Source organism: Pan troglodytes, chromosome 18 (assembly GCF_028858775.2).
Source record: "Pan troglodytes isolate AG18354 chromosome 18, NHGRI_mPanTro3-v2.0_pri, whole genome shotgun sequence".
In the NCBI taxonomy this organism is placed as follows: Eukaryota; Metazoa; Chordata; class Mammalia; order Primates; family Hominidae; genus Pan; species Pan troglodytes.
In genome coordinates, this window is record NC_072416.2 from 78,939,668 (window position 1) to 78,965,558 (window position 25,891).

At 42.2% G+C, this 25,891-nt stretch overlaps 1 protein-coding gene across 2 annotated transcripts in view; it reads right to left on the bottom strand.

The window, feature by feature from the left end:
• Window positions 1-24,298, bottom strand: part of CDYL2 (chromodomain Y like 2) — a 207,597-nt gene extending 183,299 nt beyond the window's left edge. The window contains exon 1 of one of the 2 annotated variants that reach the window (XM_016928528.4): window positions 24,060-24,298. In XM_016928528.4, coding sequence (XP_016784017.2) covers window positions 24,060-24,083 — 24 coding nt within the window. In that variant the 5' untranslated portion in view covers window positions 24,084-24,298. Of the gene's footprint in view, window positions 1-23,686; window positions 23,868-24,059 lie in introns of those variants that run through there. The other variant, XM_016928529.4, reaches the window with a different exon arrangement.
• Between the last annotated feature and the right edge of the window lie 1,593 nt (window positions 24,299-25,891).

Below are 25,891 nucleotides of genomic sequence, written 5' to 3' on the forward strand. Positions count from 1 at the left end.
ATCACAAGGTAACTTAGGAAATATCTTGAGACAAAAGAAAACAAAACATACTAATACTGCAATATTTATGAAATGCAGTGAAAGCAGTGCTCAGGGGACATTTACAGGTGTAAACACCTACATTAAAAAAGAAGAAAAAAAGACATCAATAACCTAACTGCACATCTTGAGTAAATTTAAAAAAGAGCAAATAAACCAAAAGCTTGTAGAAAGAAGGAAATAATAAAGATTAGCATAGATAAAGTAGAGAATACAAAAACAATAGAGAAAATCAAAGAAGCCAAAGTCTATTCTTTGGAAAGACCAACAAAATTAATAAATCTTTCGCTAGACTGACTAAAGAAAAATGAAGAAGACTCAATAAGAAATGAAAAAAGAGAAATTACTACAGGCTTTACAGAAATAAAAAGAATTATTTTAAAATGCTATAAATAATTGTACACCAACAAACTGTATAACCTACATGAAATGGGAAACACAAACAAGCAAAACAGACTCAAAAATGAATAGAAAATCTGAATAGATCTATAACATGTAAGGAGATTGAATCAGTAATCAAAAGCCCCCCAAACGAAGAAAAGGCCAAGACCAAGCCTTCACTGATGAATTCTACCAAACATATAAAGAATTAGCACCAATTCTTCTTAAAATCTTCTAAAAAGCTAAAAGGGAGGGTATACTTTCAAGCTCATTTTATCATGCCAGCACTAACCTGATCCCAAAGCCAAAGACATAAGGAAAAAAAAAAAAAAAAAACTACAGGCCAATATCCCTGACAATATAGATGCAAAAAATTCTCAATAAAATACTAGGAAACCAAATTCAGCAGTATGTTAAAAGGATCACACACCATGACCAAGAGGGATTTATCCCAGGAATGCAAGGGTGGCTCGAAACATGAAAATCAATAAATGTAATATGTCACATGAGTAGAATGATGGAAAAAAACACACAATCATCCCAATTGACAGAGAAAAGGCATTTGAAAAATTCAATACCCTATTATGATTAAAAATAAAATTTTGAAAATCTAAGAATAAAATGAAACTCTCTTAACATCATAAAAGATAATTAAGAAAACGCACAGCTAACACCATATTCAGGTAAAAGACTGATAGCTTTTTACCTAAAATCAGGAATAAGACAATGATGACCATTTTCTCCACTTCTGTTTAACACAGTACTGGAAGTTCTGCCTTAAACATGACACCAAGAGCAAAGGCAACAAAAGAAAACACAGATACAGTAGAATTCTTTAAAATTACAATTTGTGTGCATCAAAGGATGTTGTTAAAAGAGAGTGAAAAGATAACCCACAAGACAGGAGAAAATATTTTCAAATCGTGTATCTGAAACTCAACAATTCAACAACAACAAAAAAACACCTCAATTTGAAACTAGGCAAAGAAGTTGAATAAGTATTTCTCCAAAGAACACATACAGATGGCTAATAAGCATATCAAAAGGTGTTCAACAACATTAGTCACTCAGGGAAATGCAATCAAAACTGCAGTGAGATACCATTTCACAACTACTAGGATGGCTATAATCAAAAAAACAGAAAATAACAAGTGTTGGCAAGGACGCAAACTAAAATCCTCATACATTGTTGCTATGGGTGTAAAATGGAAAATGGTTTGGAAGTTTCTCAAAAAGTTAAAAATAGAATTACCATGTAACTGAGCAACCACCCCTACCTACACAGCCAAAAGAACTGAATCAAGGACTCAAACAGATACTGGTAAGCCAATATGCAGATCCACAATAATGGAAAAGTGGAAACAACCTATGTCCAGCAACGGATGAATGCATAAACAACATGTGGTATATTCAAAATACCAGGAAATATTATTCAGCCATAAAAAGGAGTATATTAGAACTCTGATTTAATGAGTCACATTACATGCTACATGTATGTAATGCATGCTAAAACATGGCTGATTACAGGCTACATTTATGTAATGCATGCTAAAACATGGCTGGTTACATGCTACAACATGGCTGAACCTCAGAAACATTAGGCTGAGTTTTAAAAAGCCAAATAGAAAAGGCCATATGTTATACAATTCCATTTTTATGAAATATACAAAATAGGCAAAAGCCACAGAAACAGAAAACAGATGAATGAGTGCCCGGGGCTGGGAAAATAGCAAGTGATACTTAGTAGGCATGTGGTTTCTGCTACACAAAAAATGAACATTGAAAATGTTCTGGAACTAGACAACATTGTGAAAGTACTAAATGCCATTGAAATGTACATTTGAAATGATTAAAATGGAAAATACTATGTTATACTGTATATATTTTACCACAATAAAAAGTAGTAAATATATATAAGTACTTTTGACATCAAAAAATTCTAATACAACCATTAATACACCTATCCTGCTATTTTTCTTTTCTACTTTCTTAATATTTTTGCTTCCATTTAAGTTATTCCTTCTTTATGGTTTCCTTTCATTTTGTTGTTCTCTTTCTAACTTCTTGAAATGAATGCTGAATTTACTCTTCTTTGTTTTTAATAGACATGTTTAAAGTTATGAATGTTCCTCTGAGTACCACTTTAACCCATTATCCAGAAGTTCTAAGACTATTTTTTTCATTCATATTATTTTTTAAAAATATTTATTCTGCAATTTAGGCTCTGGTTTTTCATGAGACTAAATTAACTAAAAGTAGTGTCCAAATTATGAGAAGTGAACTTTGCTGATGAACCGAGAATTCTTCCCAGTAACACATTTAAAGTGGGATCTTAAGTTGTTTAGAGAACATCCACGAGAGAAAACCAGAAGGGGAAATGGTTAATAAACATATCAGGGTAAGAGCAGGAAAAAAAGATAGTGATGTTTAACCTGAAGGAAAAATGTCTGCATTTCTAGTAGCCCAGAGCTTTCTGGAATACTTGAAAGACCTCCACAAACACCTCTTATGCTCTAGGTGCTGGGGACGCAGCAGTGACCAAGACAGATGTGACTCTGTCTTCAAGTATATAGTCCTTAAATAGCACAGAAACAATTGACTGATTACAATGATCAGTGCTGGAGAGAAGCTGGGCTGCCCCAAGAATATATCACAAGGAGGACTATCCTGGTCTGGGGGTCAGGGAGGCATCCTTAGTGAAACAAGGATGTTTTTAGGGCTCAAAAGGGTAAGAGGAAACCAGGCAGGGCCAGAAGAGACAGCGTGAGCAAAGGTCATGAAGCAAAGGATAGCTGCATGAACAAAAAAGAGTCAGTAAGTTTGGCACACAGGGAAGAAAACAGGGAGTGGTGTTAGCCAAGCCTGGAAAGGTAGGCAAGGGCAAGATCATTAGTATACAGGACTTTTGTCCAAGAGTGATGGGAGGCTACTGAAGAGTTTGGGAGAAAGGGACATGTTCATAAAGCGTATTCAAATAGGAAGAGGGGAAGTCAAATTGTTTCTGTTTGCAGATGACATGATTGTATGTTTAGAAAAACCCCATCGTCTCAGCCCAAAATCTCCTTAAGCTGATAAGCAACTTCAGCAAAGTCTCAGGATACAAAATCAGTGTGCAAAAATCACAAGCATTTCTACACACCAATAACAGACAAACAGAGAGCCAAATCATGACTGAACTCCCATTCACAATTGCTACTAAGAGAATAAAATACCTAGGAATACAACTTACGAGGGATGTGAAGGACCTCTTCAAAGAGAACTACAGACCACTGCTCAAGGAAATAAGAGAGGACACAAACAAATGGAAAAACACTCCATGTTCATGGATAGGAAGAATCAGTATCATGAAAATGGCCTTAGTGCCCGAAGTAATTTATAGATTCAATGCTATCCCCATCAAGTTACCACTGACTTTCTTCAAAGAACTGGAAAAAACTACTTTAAACTTCATATAGAACCAAAAAAGAGCCCGCATAGCCAAGACAATCCGGAGCAAGAAGAACAAAGCTGGAGGCATCATGCTACCTGACTTCAAACTTTACTACAAGGCTACAGTAAACAAAACAGCATAGTACTGGTACCAAAACAGAGATATAGACCAATGGAACAGAAAATAGGCCTCAGAAATAACACCATACATCTACCATCATCTGATCTTTGACAAACCTGACACACACAAGCAATGGGGAGAAGATTCCCTATTTAATAAATGGTGTTGGGAAAATTGGCTAGCCATATGCAGAAAACTGAAACTGAACCCCTTCCTTACACCTTATAAAAAATCAACTCAAGATGGATCAAAGACTTAAATGTAAGACCTAGGACCATAAAAATCCTAGAAGAAAACCTGGGCAATACCATTCAGGACATAGGCTTTGGCAAAGACTTCATGTCTAAAACACCAAAAGCAATGGCAATAAAAGCCAAAATTGACAAATGGAATCTAATTAAACTAAAGAGCTTCTGCGCAGCAAAAGAAACTATCATCACAGTGAACAGGCAACCTACAGAATGGGAGAAAATTTTTGCAATCTATCCATCTGACAAAGGGCTAATATCCAGAATCTACGAAGAACTTAAACAAATTTACAAGAAAAAAGCAAACAACCTCAACAAAAAATGGGCAAAGGATATGAACAGACACTTCTCAAAAGAAGACATTTATGCAGCCAAAAGACACATGAAAAAATGCTCATCATCACTGGTCATTAGAGCAATGCAAATCAAAACCACAATGAGATACCATCTCACGCCAGTTAGAATGTTGATCATTCAGAAGTCAGGAAACAAGAGATGCTGGAGAGGTTGTAGAAAAATAGGAACGCTTTTACACTGTTGATGGGAGTGTAAATCAGTCCAACCACTGTGGAAGACAGTGTGGCAATTCCTCAAGGATCCGGAACTAGAAATACCATTTGACCCAGCAATCCCATTACTGGGCATATACCCAAAGGATTATAAATCATTCTACAATAGCAAAGACTTGGAACCAACCCAAATGTCTATCAATGATAGACTGGATTAAGAAAATGTGGCACATATATACCATGGAATACTACGCAGCCATAAAAAAGGATGAGTTCATGTCCCTTGTAAGGACATGGATGAAGCCGGAAATCATCATTCTCAGCAAACTATCACAAGATCAGAAAACCAAACACCACATGTTCTCACTCAGAAGTGGGAGTTGAACAATAAGAACACATGAAAACAGGGAAGGGAACATCACACACCAGGGCCTGTGGGGGGTAGGGGGCTAGGGGAGGGATAACATTAGGAAAAATACCTAATGTAGGTGACAGGTTGATAGGTGCAGCAAACCACCATGGCACGTGTATACCTATGTAACAAAACTGCATATTCTGCACATGTAACCCAGAACCTAAAGTACAATTAAAAAAAAAAAAACAGAAGAAGAAGAAGAAAGTGACATGCTCAGAATTACATTTCCAAACAGTCGCTTTAAATACATTACAGGAATAGATGACAAAGAGGATATGCTGGGAGTCTAGTTAAGAGACTATTGTTTCTTCCAGAAGAAAGAAATGAGTGCCTTGAACTAGAATGGCAGCAGGGGAAATGAAGCCAGCCAGGAAATGGAACTGAGAGGTCTTGGGGACGGAATTCATTGTTCCTCAGGTAGAAACTACATAAGAAGGCAGACTTTGGTTCAATTTATACCACAGCACTTCCAACAGCCAGTACTTCCATGCCAAAATGGAAGAGACTGCCCTTCAAAGCAAAGCACTCCCTTCCTTGGGAAGTTTCCTAGGAGGTACTGGGTGATCATAAGGATACATACACTGGGTGAGAAATTAGACTTGACAGCATCTAAGACATTCTGACCTCTCTTGGTTAAAATCAACAGAAGTGTCAGGTCACCTAGAAAATTCAATGTGAAACACCTAGGACAGATATAAAATATGTTCATTCTCTCTCTCCTCTCTCTCCTCTCTCTCCTCTGTGTGTGTGTATTATCTCATATCTCAGTTTTCCTCTCTATTCCGGTTGAGTTTCTCACAGAACACTATCATGGTAAATTACCATCAGTGTTTTACTGCTTGTCATCAGGTGGTGAAAAATAGTTTTATATATCTCCTTCTAGTCCTTTGCATTTCTTTATGTATTGAAGTCAATGGTTTTACTTACTTGAACATATTATCTTAATTTTAGTAAAGATTAGTAATGTGCAAGCTCTGGTAATATTTTTTAATGCCAAGCATGCAGACATATTTGCTAGAATCTGGGATTATCTGCCTTGCCCATGGGAAGTCTAGGCATCCTGAGCACAAACCCAAATAACCAAGGCATCACAGTCCACCAGGTACGAAACTTAAGTACAGTACATGGTAGTAAAGGAAAAGTTTCAGAAACATTATCCTGCCAATTCCAACCGTGAAGGAATGCAAGCACCATGCCAAATGAAAGAAAAAGGAGAAAAAGCACATGAAAAAAATGCACTGAGGCTCATAAATATGCTAAAAGGACAAAATTAGACTGACCAAGAAATGTTACCAACTGCTCTCAAAATCAGAGTCTTCTCACTGCTAAAGTTGAGTAAAAGCCAACCAACACGAAGAAGACCAAGACTTAAATGGTTTCCACCATCACAATTACTAAGATGTGCAGAGTCATCACTTGTTGTGAGTCAGCATGGCTTAAAGTAGTATTGACAAACATCCATTCAGATTCAAAGAGATGCTTTCCCATCCTGATTAACTCATTCACAAGAACTGCTTTACACACCAAAGCTGCCCTGTGCAATCCCTCTCTTGAACAATAATACAACAGACACCTGTTTTTGTGCCATAAGCATGGAAAACCAGGAAGATTTTCTTTTTCCTTTTCTTGTTCTTAGTGTAACACTCATTGACCTATACCTGGGATTCTGTGGAAAGCACAGGTGCAAGACAGTGCTATGATAGAAGTATCATCTACCAACAAAAGGACAGAATTTAGAAGGAAAAGCATAGGCATTTTATAATTTATCAAGAGATGATTAGAGGCACCTAGAATGACTGGCTTAAATGTTGGTTCAACCGTCTGGTGGCTGTGAATTAATTTATGAATCATAAGATGGAGATAATTCTAGTACCCATCTCATAGAAAGGATTAGATGATAACATACACGTGGAGAATTTACCATAGTGTCTGGCACATATTAAATGCTATTATTACTGTTTTTATTATGCCCTCATCAAAGGACTAATACCCAGAATCTACAAAGAACTCAACTCAACAAGAAAAAAACAAACAACTATGACTGTTTTGTTTGTTTGTTTTCAACCATTAAAAACTGGGCAAAGCAAGGTAATTTACAGATTCAATGCCATCCCCATCAAGCTACCAATGACTTTCTTCACAGAATTGGAAAAAACTACTTTCAAGTTCATATGGAACCAAAAGAGAGCCCGCATCGCCAAGTCAATCCTAAGCCAAAAGAACAAAGCTGGAGGCATCACACTACCTGACTTCAAACTATACTACAAGGCTACAGTAACCAAAACAGCATGGTACTGGTACCAAAACAGAAATATAGATCAATGGAACAGAACAGAGCCCTCAGAAATAACGCCGCTTACCTACAACTATCTGATCTTTGACAAACCTGAGAAAAACAAGCAATGGGGAAAGGATTCCCTATTTAATAAATGGTGCTGGGAAAACTGGCTAGCCATATGTAGAAAGCTGAAACTGGATCCCTTCCTTACACCTTATACAAAAATCAATTCAAGATGGATTAAAGATTTAAACGTTAGACCTAAAACCATAAAAACCCTAGAAGAAAACCTAGGCATTACCATTCAGGACATAGGCGTGGGCAAGGACTTCATGTCCAAAACACCAAAAGCAATGGCAACAAAAGCCAAAATTGACAAATGGGATCTAATTAAACTAAAGAGCTTCTGCACAGCAAAAGAAACTACCATCAGAGTGAATAGGCAACCTACAACATGGGAGAAAATTTTCGCAACCTACTCATCTGACAAAGGGCTAATATCCAGAATCTACAGTGAACTCAAACAAATTTACAAGAAAAAAACAAACAACCCCATCAAAAAGTGGGCGAAGGACATGAACAGGCACTTCTCAAAAGAAGACATTTATGCAGCCAACGGACACATGAAAAAATGCTCATCATCACTGGCCATCAGAGAAATGCAAATCAAAACCACTATGAGATATCATCTCACACCAGTTAGAATGGCAATCATTAAAAAGTCAGGAAACAACAGGTGCTGGAGAGGATGTGGAGAAATAGGAACACTTTTACACTGTTGGTGGGACTGTAAACTAGTTCAACCATTGTGGAAGTCAGTGTGGCGATTCCTCAGGGATCTAGAACTAGAAATACCATTTGACCCAGCCATCCCATTACTGGGTATATACCCAAAGGACTATAAATCATGCTGCTATAAAGACACATGCACACGTATGTTTATTGCGGCATTATTCACAATAGCAAAGAGTTGGAACCAACCCAAATGTCCAACAATGATAGACTGGATTAAGAAAATGTGGCACCTATACACCATGGAATACTATGCAGCCATAAAAAAGGATGAGTTCATATCCTTTGTAGGGACATGGATGAAATTGGAAACCATCATTCTCAGTAAACTATCGCAAGAACAAAAAACCAAACACCGCATATTCTCACTCATAGGTGGGAATTGAACAATGAGACCACATGGACACAGGAAGGGGAATATCATACTCTGGGGACTGTGGTGGGGAGGGGGGAGGGGGGAGGGATAGCATTGGGAGATATACCTAATGCTAGATGACGAGTTAGTGGGTGCAGCGCACCAGCATGGCACATGTATACATGTGTAACTAACCTGCACAATGTGCACATGTACCCTAAAACTTAAAGTATAATTAAAAAAAATAAAAAATAAAAAAAAAAAAAACTGGGCAAAGGACATGACCAGACATCTCTCAAAAGAAGACATACAAGTGGCCAAAAATATATATTAAAAAATGCTCAATATCACTAATCATCAGAGAATTCAAATTAAAATCACAGTGAGATATCATCTTACACCAGTCAGAATGGCTTTTATTAAAAAGTCAAAAAAAAAAACAACAGAGTTGGCTTGGTTGTGGAGAAAAGGGAACACTCATACACTATTGGTGGGAATGTAAATTACTTCAACCTCTATGGAAAAGAGTATAGAGGTATCTCAAACAGCTAAAAACAGAACTACTGTTCAACCCAGCAATTCCATTACTGGGTATCTACCCAAAGGAAAAGAAATCATTATATTAAAGAGACACCTGCGGGGCCAGGTGCGGTGGCTCACGCCTGTAATCCCAGCACTTTGGAAGGCCAAGGTGGGTGGATCACGAGGTCAGGAGTTCAAGACCAGCCTGGCCGACATGGTGAAACCCCATCTCTACTAAAAATACAAAAATTAGCTGGGCATGGTGGTGGGCACCTGTAATCCCGGCTACTCAGGAGGCTGAGGCAGAAGAATCGTTTGAACCTGGGAGGCTGAGGTTGCAGTGAGCCAAGATCACACCATTGCACTCCAGCCTGGGCAACAGAGTGAGACTCCAGCAAAAAAAAAAAAAAAAAAAAAGACACCTGCACTTCTATGTTCATCACTGCACTATTACAAGAGCAAAGTCATGAAACCAATTTAAGTGTCTACCAGTTGTTGACTGGATAAAGAAAATGTCCATGGAATATCATGCAGCCATTAAAAAAAGAATGAAATCATATCTTGTGCAGCAACATGGATAGAGCTGAAGGCCATTATCCTAAATGAACTAATAAAGAAGCAGAAAATCAAATACTGTATGTTCTCACTTGTAAATGAGACATAAACAAAGGGTACACATGGACATAAAGGTGGTGAAAACAGACACTGGGGACTCCAAAAGGAAAGAAGATGTTAGGGGGATGAGGGTTGAAAAATTACCTACTGGGTACAATATGATGGGTACACTAGAAACCCAGCCCCCATCATTATACATGTAATACTTATGTAACAAACTAGCACATGTACCCCAAAATCTAAAATAAAATAAAATAATAGCAAACACTATTATAACTGTTTTTTACAATTATTATGAAGCATATTCAAGAAAAATAAGAAGTATCACTTCAACAACCTTTTTATGCAACACCTAGGATCAGAGATTAGGTTACTCCAAGAGATTACACAGCAATTCACTAAGTCAATAGGCTAACAGGACTTACACCAGCTTCCCAAAAAGCCAATACCATAGATGTGGCTACACAAATCCCAAGGGGGTGGTAATAAAATAAAGAAATACCTAAGATAGCAAAGACTTTGCCATCTCTGCCATGTGTGATAATCAAGGTGCAAAAACAACCTTTGTCTATACAACACCAAAATATACAGCAATTAAGAGAAAAAAAGGATTTACAGTTTGAAGAAAGTCCATATATTTTTGCATCCTAAAGGCAGCTATTGTGTGGCTCCCTTCCTCTTTCTATTAAATACAAGATCTCACCAAAGTCTGCTTCACAGCTCTCATATATACCATATTCCTCAAAGTGAATGTGGTTTCAGGTGGCAATACAGACAAGCAAATTAGCAATGTAAATATCAAGACATTCAAATTTTATCCTTCCTTCTTAACGTTACAGGTGCTTTGGATTCTATTACTTGATCTGACTTCCAACAGTTCACAGACGAGTTTGGATTTCTAGGAAAAGTTTAGATATAAGGTGCTCCCTATAATATCAGTCAGTCAGGGGAGTAGGTCTCAGCCCCACTCTTGATCACCAAGAGAGCTAAACAAGACTCAAGGCTGTGCTGAGCCTCCCTGCCATCCTCTGCTAAATCTTGCATAAGAAAGCAATAATGATGTCAAGATTTTCAAGGAGACTCTCCAGAATAGTCCAGGAAGATACAGCCTCTGTCTCATGTCCAACATACTTAGATTTCAGTGAAGGCAAATCACCAGTTTTAGCATCTCAAGCATTTGTCTCCTTCAACAGAGTAAATGAGGCCCTCACTTTTGATCGCCTGTTAGAGATCTCAGTGAAAGACTAAACAGACGACTTCAAAACTCTCATCCAACATCCAAGAGTTCTGCCATTTCCAAGATTCAGCAATCCTCTCAATACAAGATTACATTTATTGATAACACAAAGCTGGATGCTTTCGGTGAGTTTGGCTTATAGGAAAACAATGTCCCATTATTTGATCCATAAAGACATAGGAAACAGATTCAAGAATTAAGGAAAACTGAGAGATTGAAAATGGCTTTAAGCATCAGACCAAAGAGACTATAGAGATATCGGAGACGATTCCAACTTTCATATAAATGAAAGATTGAATAAATTAATTATTTCATTAAACAGATTGGTTTTTGAGTCTTGCACTGTGCTAGGTGCTACAGATGAAACAAGACAGACAATCACTGCCCTCACAAAGCTTACAATGTAAGTGGAAGATTTAGAAAATAAGATACTACATATTCAGCTGAGTGCTATAACAAGAGAAGAAAAGGGTTCTACAGGAGCCCAAAGAAAGGGTGGAAATCTCCTGATAAGCTGAGGAAGCTTGCCAAGAATAACACATAAGCTGAGATCTGAAGTGAGTAGGAATTAAACAAGCAAAAATGTGACAAGGATTGGTAACGGAGAGCGTCCCAGTCATTTGGAAGGATATGATTAAAGGAGAGAGCACGGAACATTCAAGGAACTGAAAACAGATTTCTCTGGATTGAATACATGCTGTAAGCAGAGAAATAGGAGGAGGTGAGAAGGGGTCAAGCCACAAAAAGCTTATATATCACTTAAAGGCATTTAATCAGGAAAGAGACATAATAAAATGGACATTGTTGAAAGACTCGTGAGTATAGTCCAGAGAAAAATGGAAGTAGGAAGGGCTAGATGCAGAAATATCAGCTGAGAGGTACTAGAAAGACCCAAGCAATGGGAGTTTTCTCCTGAATTAAAGTGGTGAGAGTATTAAGGAAAAAGGATGGAGTCAAGAAATATGCAGGATGCTGATTCAATAGAACACACATGGCGTCTGGGCAAAACAAAGGAGGCTGCACTTCTACCTTGGGAACAGGTGGATGGGGGTGCTACTGAGGCTAGGAATCCAGAAGGAAGATCCTAACTTCAACTTTCGATATTTTGAGTTTAAAGAGCCCAAGTGAAGTTAGATAGATAGTTCCAGAGCTCAGGAGAAAAATCCAGGCAAATGTCCAAGACTTGGCAATCATCCATACAATCACTATAGTACAATGAAAGAACAGAAGAACCCTGGGACAAAACCATGAGAAACTGCAATGTTTAAGGAACAGGCAGCAGGAGATGAGGACACAAAGGCAACTGAGAGTGGAGGGCCATTCTAGGAAAATATTTCAAAAACAAGAGGTGGTGACCCAAAGAAGTGACAGCCTCTGAAATATTTACCTACACGTGATCCTGTGCTGTGTGTTGCAGTGGGGAGTCAAAGGAACCATAAGCACGCTCCTAACACATGGCCAGTCTATCAGTTCTCACACCCAGGCTGCAACAAGAAGCTGCAAAAGACAAGTGATGTTTTCAAGGGAAGCACCAACAACCAAAAGTACAACCAAGGTGACAGGTGTGTGTTCTGGGGGATCCAGAGTAGAGAGACTCACCTACCAGTAAAGGGCAAGAAGGGATGGTGTCATGGATAACGTGATACTCCACCCAGGAGTATCACGTATCCACCCAGGAGTATCTCCTTTTCAGGGTCGATGTGCCCATCCCCACAGCTGCTAGGAATATCGCTGCTGTGCTGCTAAAAGCTCACAGATGTGTCCCTCAAAGGGAACTGCCCTCTGCCACAGGTAACTACTCCGCCCAAGTCTATACCCCTTCCCATGGAACAGTCTACCAGCAATGACTGGCCGACGCTGGGATATAAGGGCCCGGTTCCCTTGCCTCAATATGGGACATTTCTGAAGGGCCATTACAGCTCCAGAGCTGCCCATAGGATCAGCTGAGATCCTAGTTGTAACCTCAATGCAGAGCAGCTTCACCATCTGTCCTAGCCTGCTTTCCACATTTCCTTACAAGTGTGTCTCCCAACAGCACTCTTCAGTAAACCCTCTGGATACAGTTCTCCATTCCAGAGTCCTTCTCCAAGCAACCCAATCTAAAACGGACAGTATATCTCAAACTAGGCCAGCCACTGAGGCTAGAGTAGAAAGGCAAAGGTGCAAACGGCAGAAGCAAATGCAAACCACAGGGCAGTCTTTGTGCGTGCTCAGTGTGAAAGGGCCTCTATCACATGCACACCTTAACAGAGAATGGCCACTCTCAATCCAGTCCTCACCCGTGATGAGGGACAATGGCTTAAATGTTTCCATTTGCTTTAAGGCACTTTTGTTACCTAATACATCTATACAAAGTCTAGTGGAAGGCAAAATGGAAACCTGAATTTCAAGGACAATCTGAAAGAATGTTCTTAGAAAACAGAGGGACTAATGCCATACAGGAAGCACTCAATGAAGTTCATTGCAGGAAGGCTAAGGTGGCCTGGAAGCATAGGTTTCAAACATTTTCAACCATTCATTCAATGAATATTTACTGAAAAGCTACAGGTCCAGCAAAGTGCCACAAGCTTGGAATACAACCTTGGATAATACAGACATGGTCTCTGCCCTCACCGAGCTTAGGGTCTAGCAGAACACGGTGGAGCTCAGCAATAGAACCATTTCCCTAACAATATGTTTCCAGGATCCCTAACACATAAAAATTGATACATACAATAATTTCTCAGTGTAGATGTCTTTTGTAAGTTTAGCTTATGATACTTCCTTATCACTACATTAACTTCCGAGAATAATAAAGCCTGTTTTCACTAATAGCAAAATTTTTTAATGAGGCCCAAAGATGTCAGCTGCCTTCGCGTAACAGTCTCGGCAGTCAATTTCTTTCTGCATTTGGTTGTTTGTAAATAAAAACACAATCTTTGATTTGCTATGAAAGTAATTATAACTGGTATGGGGTGTGGTTTGACCATCTTGTCTTGGAATCTCAGGATATTCTTCATTCTAATTGATCCTGAAGTTTGAAATCAGAGAAGGAAATGTCTGTTTCATGTAGAAAAACCTCTAACACACAATATTGTCCCCATTCCTTCTCTCAAATTTGAGTCAGAGCAGAAGGAGCCAGTCTTCTCAATAAACTGCAACACTACCTTTAATACAATATAATGATACAAAGTGTTACACATTCCACTGTTATCACATACTGATTATTACACCATGTCTAGAACATTCACCAGCCTCCTCAACCTCAAGTGGTATTTGACTGGGGTGACTGTGCTGTAAAAGTGTATTTGCTCATTTAATTTTATGTGAGGAGACATGGATAGGCCTGAATTTTTCTAAGAACACTGAAGAACCACTGTTGCTGAAATAGTGCATTTACCAGAAGTTCCAATATATGTCAAAAATAGCAGAAAAAGCCATATTCTGAGGTATGCTCACCAAAAAAGGAACTGACCTGGCTGCACCTTTTAACATATGGAAAACTTCAATGTGTTAAAAATATGGTATATTAAACCATATACGATTGTTGAGTTTTTTAATTATTACATTCCCAGTGATTTTTTTTTTTTTTTTTTTGCGGGGGGGACAGAGTTCCGCTCTTGTTGCCCAAGCTGGAGTGCAATGGCGTGATCTCGGCTCACTGCAACCTCCACCTCCCAGGTTCAAGCGATTCTCCTGCCTCAGCCTCCTGAGGCTGGGATTACAGGCATGTGCCACCACACGCCCGGCTAATTTTGTGTTTTTAGTAGAGACAGAGTTTCTCCATGTTGGTCAGGCTGGTCTCGAACTCCCGACCTCAGGTGATCCGCCCATCTTGGCCTCCCAAAGTGCTGGGAGTATAGGCGTGAGCCACCGCATCCAGCCTCAGTGATAGTTATAAAGGCATTCATGGCTGTAGCCCTAGTACCACCATAGTTCTAGGTCCACAGCTGACATAAAATAAAAATTTGACTGATGGATTATTAAACAAATGACTACTTTCAAATAAAATTCAAATCCGGCATTTGTATAAGTTCCCATGGCTTGTTAGTAAGGCCCCTTAGGACATAATTTTAAGAACACTGGACTAGAAGACAAGGTAATGAAAATCAAGGAGAAAAGTTCCCTGATCAAGAATTTGAGGGGAGGGCAGTGGCCTCTCAATAGAGGAATTTGTGGTATGGCAATGTGTAGCCCAGGGTCCCAGTCCCACAAACGTATCCCTCAAGTCTCCATGTTGAAACTTCTGTAAGTCACTTGTAAACCAATGTGGTGATTGATCAACATGAAAATTCTGGGAGAGATGGAATGATTGGAGTCAAGTGGGAATAATTTGGCAGCGGTGGCCTTTATAAGAGAAACTGGGACATAAAATAAACAAATGGCCCTGCAAGCCTTCTCAGGAACCCATCGCTTTATAAAGTCCTGGTCAATGAATGGGCCTTTCACTGGAGTGGTGTGACCTTTGGAGGTAGCAGCTTCTACTCACTGGCTCAGGCTAACTGCACAACACAGAAGCATGACAATGAACTGAGGGAAGGGACAAGAAGGGGTGGATCAGGACCAAGAAGTGCTACTCCACAACCCCCACCATTCACCACCCTACCAGAGCCAGGGGCTGACTCCAGACAAGGATAAATTTCAGGCCCAGGATAGGCCTCTCCTCAAGGTCCAGCACCACCATGCCTGCCATCCTGAGCACTCCAGTGTGACAGAACACCCAGGCCTGGTTGAGTTCTTGGAGTTACCAGTTCTAGTCTAAGACCCAGAGCTCTACGCTTGCCCCTCATTACATATGCATACATGTGTGAGATGATGTGAGCTACTGAAATCAAGGCATTTATTTGAAGAAGTAATAGACTGAAACAGAAGAAGAGTTTTCAAAAATAGAAGAGATCTCATTTTATAGAAGTTCAAAAGATTAAAAGCTTTGTCTAGCCATACACTATTACCAAATGATGGAGTTGTGGACAAGAACCCTAACTGCATCAGTCAGGATTCAACCAGAGAAGCAGAATCACTACAATATATACATTAAGAGATTTAGTGCAAGGAATTATCTTACATAGTTGTGGGGCTGGCTAGTCAAGTCCAAAATCCATAGGCTAGATCATCAGGAAGAGCAAGTGGGAATACTTGGGCCCAGGCTAAAGCTGCTGTCCACATCTGGAATTTCTAGCTCTTCAGGGAAGCCTCAGTTCTAGTTTTGAGGCCTTTCAACTGGTTGAGTCAGGACCATGAAGATTATTTAGGATAATCACCCTTATTAAGTCAACTGATTATGAACTGTAATCAAATCTACAAAAGACCTTCACAGCAACACCTAGATTCTGACTGAGTAACTGGAGACTGGAGCCAGCCAAATTCACATATAAAACTGACCATCACATGACTTATCAATAGCACCATCATCTTCTTTCCACCTTAGCCCTCCTCACTAAATGCGGCTGCAACAAATTCTTAATGAACAAAATTTTTGTATGACTACATTACATATGTTCTACTTTTTTCTCCAATTAAAATTACTGAAGACATGAAACACATCTGTTATATGTCAGCAGGGCTTATGGAAAATCACCTCTTCTAAACATGTAGATCCAAAGTCTACACCACAATCTTTTGTTATCCAAGTCATCCAAAGGGGCAGAGAGTGTATAGAACTAGAAAAGTGGAGATGACTAATCCATTCTCCCACTTCACCCTGGATATCACATTCACTTTCTTTTTACTATCATGCCCAAGACTCTTAGAAGAGTTGCCCATACAAGATGTCTCTAAATCCAGAAGACCCAAACTCCTAGATTCCTCATCACACTGCAATCAAGCCATCCCTGACCCACCAACACACTCTATGGAATAGATGCACCCCAAGGTTACCAATGACTCACTGGTTATTAACTCCAAAGGACACTATTAACCATCCCCTCCTTCTTAAAATGCAATATTCCATTGCCTTCCATACCAGCAACACCTCTTTTTTTTCTACCTCTCTTGCTACCCCTTGTACATCTGACCTTATTTCTCTTCTTCCATCTCTAAAATGTCCACTTTCTCCATCACAAGACCCCTCCTCATGTTTACACACTGTTTTTTGGCTTTAATTATAATCTATATACTAATTATTCCCACTCCCTATCACCATGTCAAATAGTGCTCCTGAGCTTCAGGCACACACAACTTGCTGCTGTGGACATCTGTACCTGGATGTTCAACAAACACTCCAAACTCACTGTCCTTTCCACTGCCTCCACTCCCTCCAACCAATGCTCATCCTTGGCTCCACCATCCACCTAATGGACTAGAATGGAAGCCTGGAAATTATACCTTAACTCCTGTCTTTCCCTCAATCCCTACAGACCATCAATCAAGTTTTATTTCAGGAGGGGAGGGGAAACTGCAGCTGAAAATTATACTTTCAGCTACGTGTGACCACATAACTATCTTCAGGCCAATGGAAGAAAGCAGGATTGTATGGAACTTCCAGACAGCTGTTTATGGAGAGAATACTGAACTTTCACCCTTCTATCCTTACCTTTTTTTTTCCAGGATACCTGGTACTCTCAGAATGTCACAGAGCATATCATATCAATCAACCCTGTTACTGCCTAACTCCAAACTTTATTTCATGTAAAATAAACCTGTTTTAAACCACTGTTATTGTACATTTTCCATTATATGCCACCAAACATAAGCTTGACTGATATACCAAATGTTGATTCTTTTTCAACCTTTCAATTGCATCCATTCCACTCCATCGCCATTACCACTCCCTTAGTTCAAGCCACCATCATCTTGTTTCAATTATTGAAACAGCACATTAACTGGCTGCCCTACTTCTATTCTTCCTCTAATCTAATCCACTGTTAACTTTGAAGGACAATCTGGGAATATGTATCAACAGCATTAAAAACGTTACCATTCATCAAACTACAGTTGACCCTTGAACAAAAGAGTTTGAATTGTGCAGGGGGTTTTTTTGTTTTGCTTTTTTGTTTTTTGTTGTTGTTGTTGTTGTTGTTTGTTTTTTGTTTTTTGCTTTTGAGACAGAGCCTCACTCTGTCACCCAGGCTGGAGTGCAGTGGTGTGATCTCAGCTAACTGCAACCTCTGCCTTCCAGACTCAAGCAATCCCCCAACCTCAGCCTCCTGAGTAGCTGAAACTACAAACACATATCACCATGCCCAATAATCCCAATAATTTTCTGTATTCTTTTAGTAGAGATGGGGTTTCTCCATGGTACCCAGGCTGGTCTAGAATTCCTGGGCTCAAGCTATCCACCTGCCTTGGCCTCCCACAGTGCTGGGATTACAGGCATGAGCCACAGTGCCCGGCCTGTGCAGGTCATTTATAGGCAGATTTCCTTCTGCTTCTGCTATCCCTGAGACCACAAGGACAACCCCTCCCCTTCCTCCTCCTCCTCCTCAGTCTACACAATGGGAATGCCATGAAGATGAAGACCTTTATGACTATCTACTTCACTTAATGAACAGAAAATATATTTTCTATACCTTATGATTTTTCTTAATAAAATTTTCTCCACTTTAGCTTACTTTATTGTAAGAATAGAGTATATACTACATATAACATACAAATATATGTTCATCAACTGTTTATGTTATCAGTAAGACTTCCAGTCAACAGTAGGCTACTAGTAGTTAAGTTTCTGGGAAGTCAAAAGTTATATGTGAATTTTCAACATCAAAGGGGATCAGTGCCCCTAATCCAAGTATTGTCCAACGGCCAACTTTATACAGCAATTTCACTGTATATGAAATTGTTTATGCTGAAGAAACTAGTAAGATATGCATACAAATACATAATTGTGTTTATGGATGTTCATAACATCAGTATTTATAATGGTTTACAAATGGAAACTATCTAGATGTCCGATAACAGGGGATTAGTTATAGAAAACATGGTACATTCAAGGGAAAATTAAACTGTCATTTAAAACTCATAACACAAAATAATATTTTGGCATTTGAGAAAATGCTTATCTACATTATCTATATATAGATATATATAGATATATAGATACTTAAGGGAAAATAAAATAGGTTACACAGAATATGTACCCAGTATCCCGATTTGGTTTTCTTAAATTACATAAACATGTGTAGAAAACAAACCCAGTTCTACTTTTGTAACTACCCCCAAAAGCTAACATTTTAATTAATTCAGATATCACATTAGTATTTATTGAACATCAATTACATGCTAAATATATAACAATAGTTCTCTTAGATATTATTTCTTTTTTGCTCTCATTTTTTAGAGATGCTTTCAAAAACAGAAAAGATAATATTCTCAAGCAACTCCTAGAGAACACCATCATCCCTATTAACACTTCCCCACTGTACCGTAAAATACTTGTTTTCTTAACTGTATCTCCCACTGGGCTCCTGGAGGACGTGATCATCATTGTTCCCCAAGTGCCTCTCATATATTTGGTGGTCTATAAATACGAAATAACAAATGAATGATGGTGCTATGAATTCAACCACACCCACACTTCTTTTCACCATCTGAGAGAAACAGAAGGATCCAAATCTTGGTAATCTAAATGCATGCCTCCAATACAAAGATCTTTAATAATCACCAGGCCTGAACCACTTCTTAGCAATTGGCCAGGCTGCAAGGAGCCATATCAACTCCTTACTAGGACAGCTTAAGCCCCTGAAGAAATTATCTTATGCACTAAGGAATGACCTGACATAAAAGCCTACTTGAAAATAAGCTGATGCCTGCCCAGAGGGAATAATTTAAAATAACTTTCAAGAGGTGGGAGAATCATATACTCATTCCATATTCATCAGGTGTCTTCTATGTGCCAAAGAATCAATCCAATCCAACTGATAACATTTTCTCTGAAGATAGCTGCCTCTTCAAATACTGGTACAGAGATTCAAGAAGCTGTATCACAGACCATCAGTTCTGCTAGTACATGTATTTCTTTGACAGGAATGACCTCAGGTGTGATTCGTAAATAGAGGAATGACGTCTGTGTGGGTTCATATGCAATTTTTCCTAGCTTGTTAATACTTTGCAGCAATCAAGGTAAGCACTCTCACAGGGAAAGAGAAAGACTTAACATTGTGTGAAGACCTCAGAACAAAGCTGGAAATGCACTCAAGTGCCTTTCTTTAACATGAGTAGTGGCTGATTTTCTAGCTTCAAGAACCACTATGCTTTCCACTATGTTGACCTCATGGCTAAACTGCAAGAACAGCTATGAAAACATTTCTCCTTATACAGATAAACGAAGAAGGCTACACCCTGGATCAGACTTAATTTCAATAAAATCGTCTCTCTTAGAAGCAAATGCCCTGTGCAATCCACAGAGACAAGAGGGAAGCAAAGCTCAATGTGGACACGGCAAAGGCTAGACCAACTTGCTAAAAAAGTTCCACAGCTCTTTAGAGGTCAGCCTTAATCCTGTTTTTCCCATAAACTCTGTTATTCTTAGTGGTGCGTGATTTTGCAGAATGCCAGGTGCAGACAGAGTCAGCCCTCCATATCCATGGGTTCCACATCTGTGGATTCAACCAACCGCAAACCGAAAAGATCCAAAAAAAAATGGATAGTTGTGGACACTTCCCTACAGAGAGAGAACTGAGCCACCCCTACACACGGTTTTACCACCACCAAGAGGCCATGAGCTTGGGAAAGAAAAAGACAATAGAGGGTAACACTCAACAGAAGGACAACAAAGGTCACACAAGGTACTTTATATACTTAAACCAGTCTTCTGCTCACTGATTCAGTCAACAAGTAATTGAACGTACAAGCAGGTAGAAACCCAGAGAGAGACAAGAAAACTGAGAGCCTATCCCACTGATTATTTCTCCCTGACACCCAAACATCTTAGCAAAAGATTGACTAGAATCAGGTTGCAAACTTTAAAGTCTACTGGAGCCCAATGAATGATTTAAGAAGAATGGGTGCCTGGTAATAGGGAGCAAGGGGACAGGGACAAGCTAGAGATCATATGCTCCATCTAAAAGTGTTCAAATCGTTTTTCTTATCTACCATTGAGCCAAGGCAAAATGCGTATGCAGCCTAGACCTGGCTCACAGGCTGCCACTCCATGGCCCCTATGTTTAGCCGAATATAGACCAGGGCATCTGGCTAAGAAATTTCACTTTCGATCCAGACAGATACCTGACTCTAAGACATAACCCAAAATTTAAAATCACCTTCCTATAAGTGATGGCTACAATGCACCAGAAGATGATGAGAACTCCACTACAGGAGAAACAAACCAGAACTATCTATCAAGATCCAAGATTTTGGAACCTGAGCTTGATTTCTTATTTCTTCACTATGATTGAAGAGTGTTATTACATAAACAAAGTCTTCGTTTCTGGTGTCTTTAAAAATCAGCACCTATTCCTAAAAACTGCTTTATGGAGGTTCACTCTTTACAATTTAATTGTCTGAAATGCCAAAGAAAAGATGAAGAATCTCTACAATCCAAATCACACTTCACCATAAAGCCTCAAAGATAATGTCAGCAGACACACAGGTGAAATATATCAATTACAAACGTAAGAACTCTTGGCCCACTAAAAACGTGGTTTCTTGAGTAGAGATTGCGAGAAGCCATTTTATGTACACTTTAGTATAATATTTAATGAAAGTAATAAACAGGTCTCATAATTTAGAATGAAATCTATTTTCTTTTTTTCCTTTCAAGGCCAGTCAACATACACTGGATATTCCAATATTTTTCTTAAATTAATATGCTACTTTTTACCCACATAACAACTTTACAGTCAGAAATATATATGCTAATGTACACTTAGCACTTCTTAATTGTTCTTAAAGCTAAATTTGAACAATAAATTAAATTTCTCAGTATATGTTATGTAATGTAGACACAGGCTATAAAAATGTTGACATTGGTTATATTCTCGTAATGCAATTTAGCCCTTTTAGTAATGACTATGCAAATAATCAGCCATGGGAAAGCCATTTTCCATCTAGTACAATTACCAACTATCACAGAAGTAATTATTATTATTGTCCTCCTTACTGAAATTCTATAAAAACTCTTGAGATACTAAGATAGTTCCAAGGCCACCGTGAAAACTCTCCTCTTAACAGACTAATCTGGCAACAACAATTACCAGCGTTAAGGAGGGCAGTTGCAGATGAACATTAAACAAGAAATTATCCCCAGAAGGTTCATAAGTTCTAAACTTTAAATGGGGAAATACTGATGACTCCTAGTACATCCTCTTAACACCTTCAAGACACAACTTTTCACTCAGGCAAGGTCAACAGCTCTAAGCTGACTCAACCTCAATTCGTAGAAAACCATGATTCCAACCAGATCACTTTCACCCCTAAACAATATCTACTTTTAGCCAATGTCCGCACAGTACTGGTTACACATAAGGAAACTCAATCAAACCTTCTATTTTACTGTGCTTCAATTTTCAATTTCAGAAATTGTTCCACCATCTTGAAACAGACCAAGGCGCTTGGGTGATCCATTGGCCACATTTGCCGAAGTTCTTCACAAGATCTCTATCCAACTTCACCTTGTCTCTTAGCATAGAGATGAGGACGGCCACAGGGTAGTGAAGAGGGCAACATACACCATTCTTTCAAGGAGCTCTAAGGTCTCCCACCCACCCCACCTGAACCTGCTGGCCGGCAGTCCAGGCCTGGGCCTCACCAACTCCAGAATCATTCACAAGACCATGGTCACACAGGAGACCTGTGCTCCTTTCTCCATTCTTCTTCTCTAACGCCAGTCAGCAAACCCACCACCTGAAAAAGCTTCAACTGCCCACGAGGGCCTAGAGGAAAGAGCTTCTTAGGAATCACCCCCTGCAGTCTGTCGTGGGTGGATCACCCTACAATGTCTTATGCAAAAGGCTAATTCTACCCCTTCTGGGTGCTTATCTCAATGGAGCCCAAAGCCTTGAGAACCAGATGGTGTTAACCAATTTATGTTCAGGGAAGTGCAGGTCCAGGCTAACCCATGCGGCTGGTTTCACGGAGGCCCAGCAGGCCCTCTGGTTGAAGATGGCTGGTCTCTTAACTTCTTTATCCTGAACCTGGTCTTGGCGGCCAACACCTCTGAGGCCATTCCCTCTGGGGAGTGGTGGCTGGCTGTTCCTTGTGTTGTCCACTTGTGGAAAACCCAAAGCAGTAACAGTTGTGTTCCTAAGCCCTTGCTCCCCAAAGACCATGGGTGTTCCTCCATTGTTTGCAAGATGCCAGACTAATGTCTTCCTTCGCCACTTTTGGGAAGACATGAGAGTATCCAACGCTGGCCACTACTCATTAGGACCTGGAGCCAGGTATCCACTGAGGGTGACGAGAGTACTGGGCGCTGGGCTCGCATCTGTGTCCTATGTCCCCATCACCTCAGACTTCCACGTTCTCCTCCCACCCAGGGCCCTCCGCAGCGCCCCCTTTCGCGCCCAGGGAGCACGACACCCGCAAGGGCCACCCCCACGCCCGAGCCCGGAGGGCGTCCGAGCTGGTGCGGGGGCAGCAGGTGGGGGGTGAGGGAGGTGGCCGGGGGACCCCGGGGAGCGGTTTGGCGGTTGTCCCCCCGAACCCCCACCCAGCCTCCCCCTTCGCAGCCCCCCGGGACCCCGCCTCGCCCCGGCCAGGCTCCGCTCCGATCGCCCGCCCCCCTCCTCCCCCGCGCCCCCGGCCCAGCCGGGCCGCGCAACCCCCGCCCCACACCCCCGCCGGCCGCGGCGCGGCCCCCCGCATTCCCAGCACGTCCGGCGCCGACTTTTACCTGTACTTTCTGCACTCGAGGCGGCTCGTCGGGCGAGAAACACCTCCCCGGGACCGCTACCTCCCCCGCCCCGGCTCCGCCCGGCTTCCTCCTTCCCCTCCAAGGCCGCAAAGTAGATGGAGTAAGAGAGTGTGTGTGCGAGAGAAAGAGAAAGAGGGAGCGGGCGCGGGCGCCGCGGGAGGCGGCGGGCGGCTGGCGGCGGGCGGGAGGCGCGCCCGGCCCCCGCCACCCTCCGGCCGCCGCCGCCGCCGCCGCGGGCTCGGCAACTCCGGATTGCGCCCGGCCCCGGCCCCGGCCCGGTCCCCGCCGCCCGCCGCCGACGCCCGCCGCCGCCCGCTGGCTGGGGCCGGCCCGCGCCCCCGCGTCCCCGTACCTCGTAAAGGTCCCCAGAAGCCATGCCAGGCTGCGGAACTTGGCTCGCTGGTGTGCGCGTCTGCTCGCTCGCGCCCTCCGTGCGTGTGCGCGCGGGGGCCGGTGTGCGCGTGTGTGTGCGCGCGTGTGTGTGCGAGTGTGTGTGGTGTGTTGAGTAAACTGTGTTTTTGCAGAATGACAGGCTTGGGGGCTGCCTATGCGCAGAATCAGAGCGGGCGGCGGCGGGGCTGGCGTAACCGGCAGCGGCGGCGGCGGCGGCGGCGGCACGAGCGCGGGCAGCGGCGGCGGCGGCGGCGGCACGAGCGCGGGCAGCAGCGACGGCCGCGCAGCGCGCCCGGGAGGCACGGACGCGGCCCGAGCGCCGCGGCCCCCGCGACCCGGCGACCCGGCGGCGGTGGCTGCAGCCGGCAACGGCTCGCCCCGGCGCCGCCTGCAGGAAGCCGCCCGGCGCCCGCCGCCGGCCCGGACGCTGCTGCCACTGGGCGAGTCCCCGCCCCCCGGGAGCCCGGCCCGGCCCCCGGGGCGGGGAGGCGGGGGCTGCTGCCCGGCCGCGCCCCGGGGGACCGGTCCCGGAGTCGACTAGCGCTCGGGCCCGCCCCGCCACCCCGGGCCGGCTTCGGGAGCAGCTGGCGGGGCCCCCGGGGGGCGGCGGGCCAGGTGCCCGCCGGGTGTGCCCGATCTGGGGCCGCGAAGGGGCGGCCGGGGAGCCAGGTAGAGGGCTGCGGCTGCAGACCTCAGGGAAGGGGCCCCAGCCGAGCCCCGCCGGCCCGGGGTCCCCACCTACCTCCTCCACCCGGGAGGGGAGTGGACGCCGCCTGGGAGACCTGGCCCCTCGGGGCTGCGCGGCCTCTCCCTCCGGGCTGGGTTGTAAGATGTGGAGGCCACAGGGAGGAAGGATGAAATGGCCCATCCAGAGGCACCATGGGGATCCAGGACAGGCGTGGCCACCCCATAAACCCTGGAAAGTCTTTAGAGCCAGGGGTGGCCTTCCCTCAACAACACCTCTCCCCGCATTTATTCACTCATCCCTTACTCAAACATTTACCAAAGTCAATCCAAGTGCACAGTGTCCCTGGACAGGCAAAACTGGGACCCTGCCCAGAGAGAGTTTGAATCCGCATGTGAGGAGTGTAATGGAGCACTCAGTTGTTCTTCTAAAAGGTCATCCTGCGTGTGACAGGCTGCGGAGCTGGAGGAGCTAGAGAAGCTCTCCAAAACCGAAATCCGTTCCTAAGCCATCTCTCATGGATAAATGGTCATCCCTCTGCTTAAAGGGTTCTCCTTATAAATATGTATATAGTTACTTCAGAACCTGCAAGGTCAGACTTCTGAAATTGGAGGGAAGATCTTCATCCCCACCCATGAAATGCCTGCCTAGCTCCAGATGTGATGTGTCATTAACTCACATGCTCCCTGGATCATTTTCTACTTGGGAGGCTGTGGGCAGGTCACTGAAACTTGATGGGAGATGGTGATAGTCACCTAAGTGATTTAAATAGAATTAAGGAGAGGATCTATGTATACATGAAGTGACCTGTCCATCCCAGCAGAACTCAATAAAGGTGATTTGTATCTGAGTCTCAACCTGGACTGCCCTCATGGAGAGTGAGATGGCAGAGGGGCTCGAGAAATTGTTTAATCCTGAGGTTGTCAAACTTTGAAAAGTCACCAAATTTTTTAATCCAAAAAAAAAAAAAAAATTCCATGGAACCTGAAGCATGTCTGGCTCGTTCCAGGACACATGGATTTGCATTTGCTGTTCCCCCTGCCTAGAATGTCCTTCCACATTGAATCCATCTGGAACATTCTTGTTCTTCGTATAGGGGCTTGTTT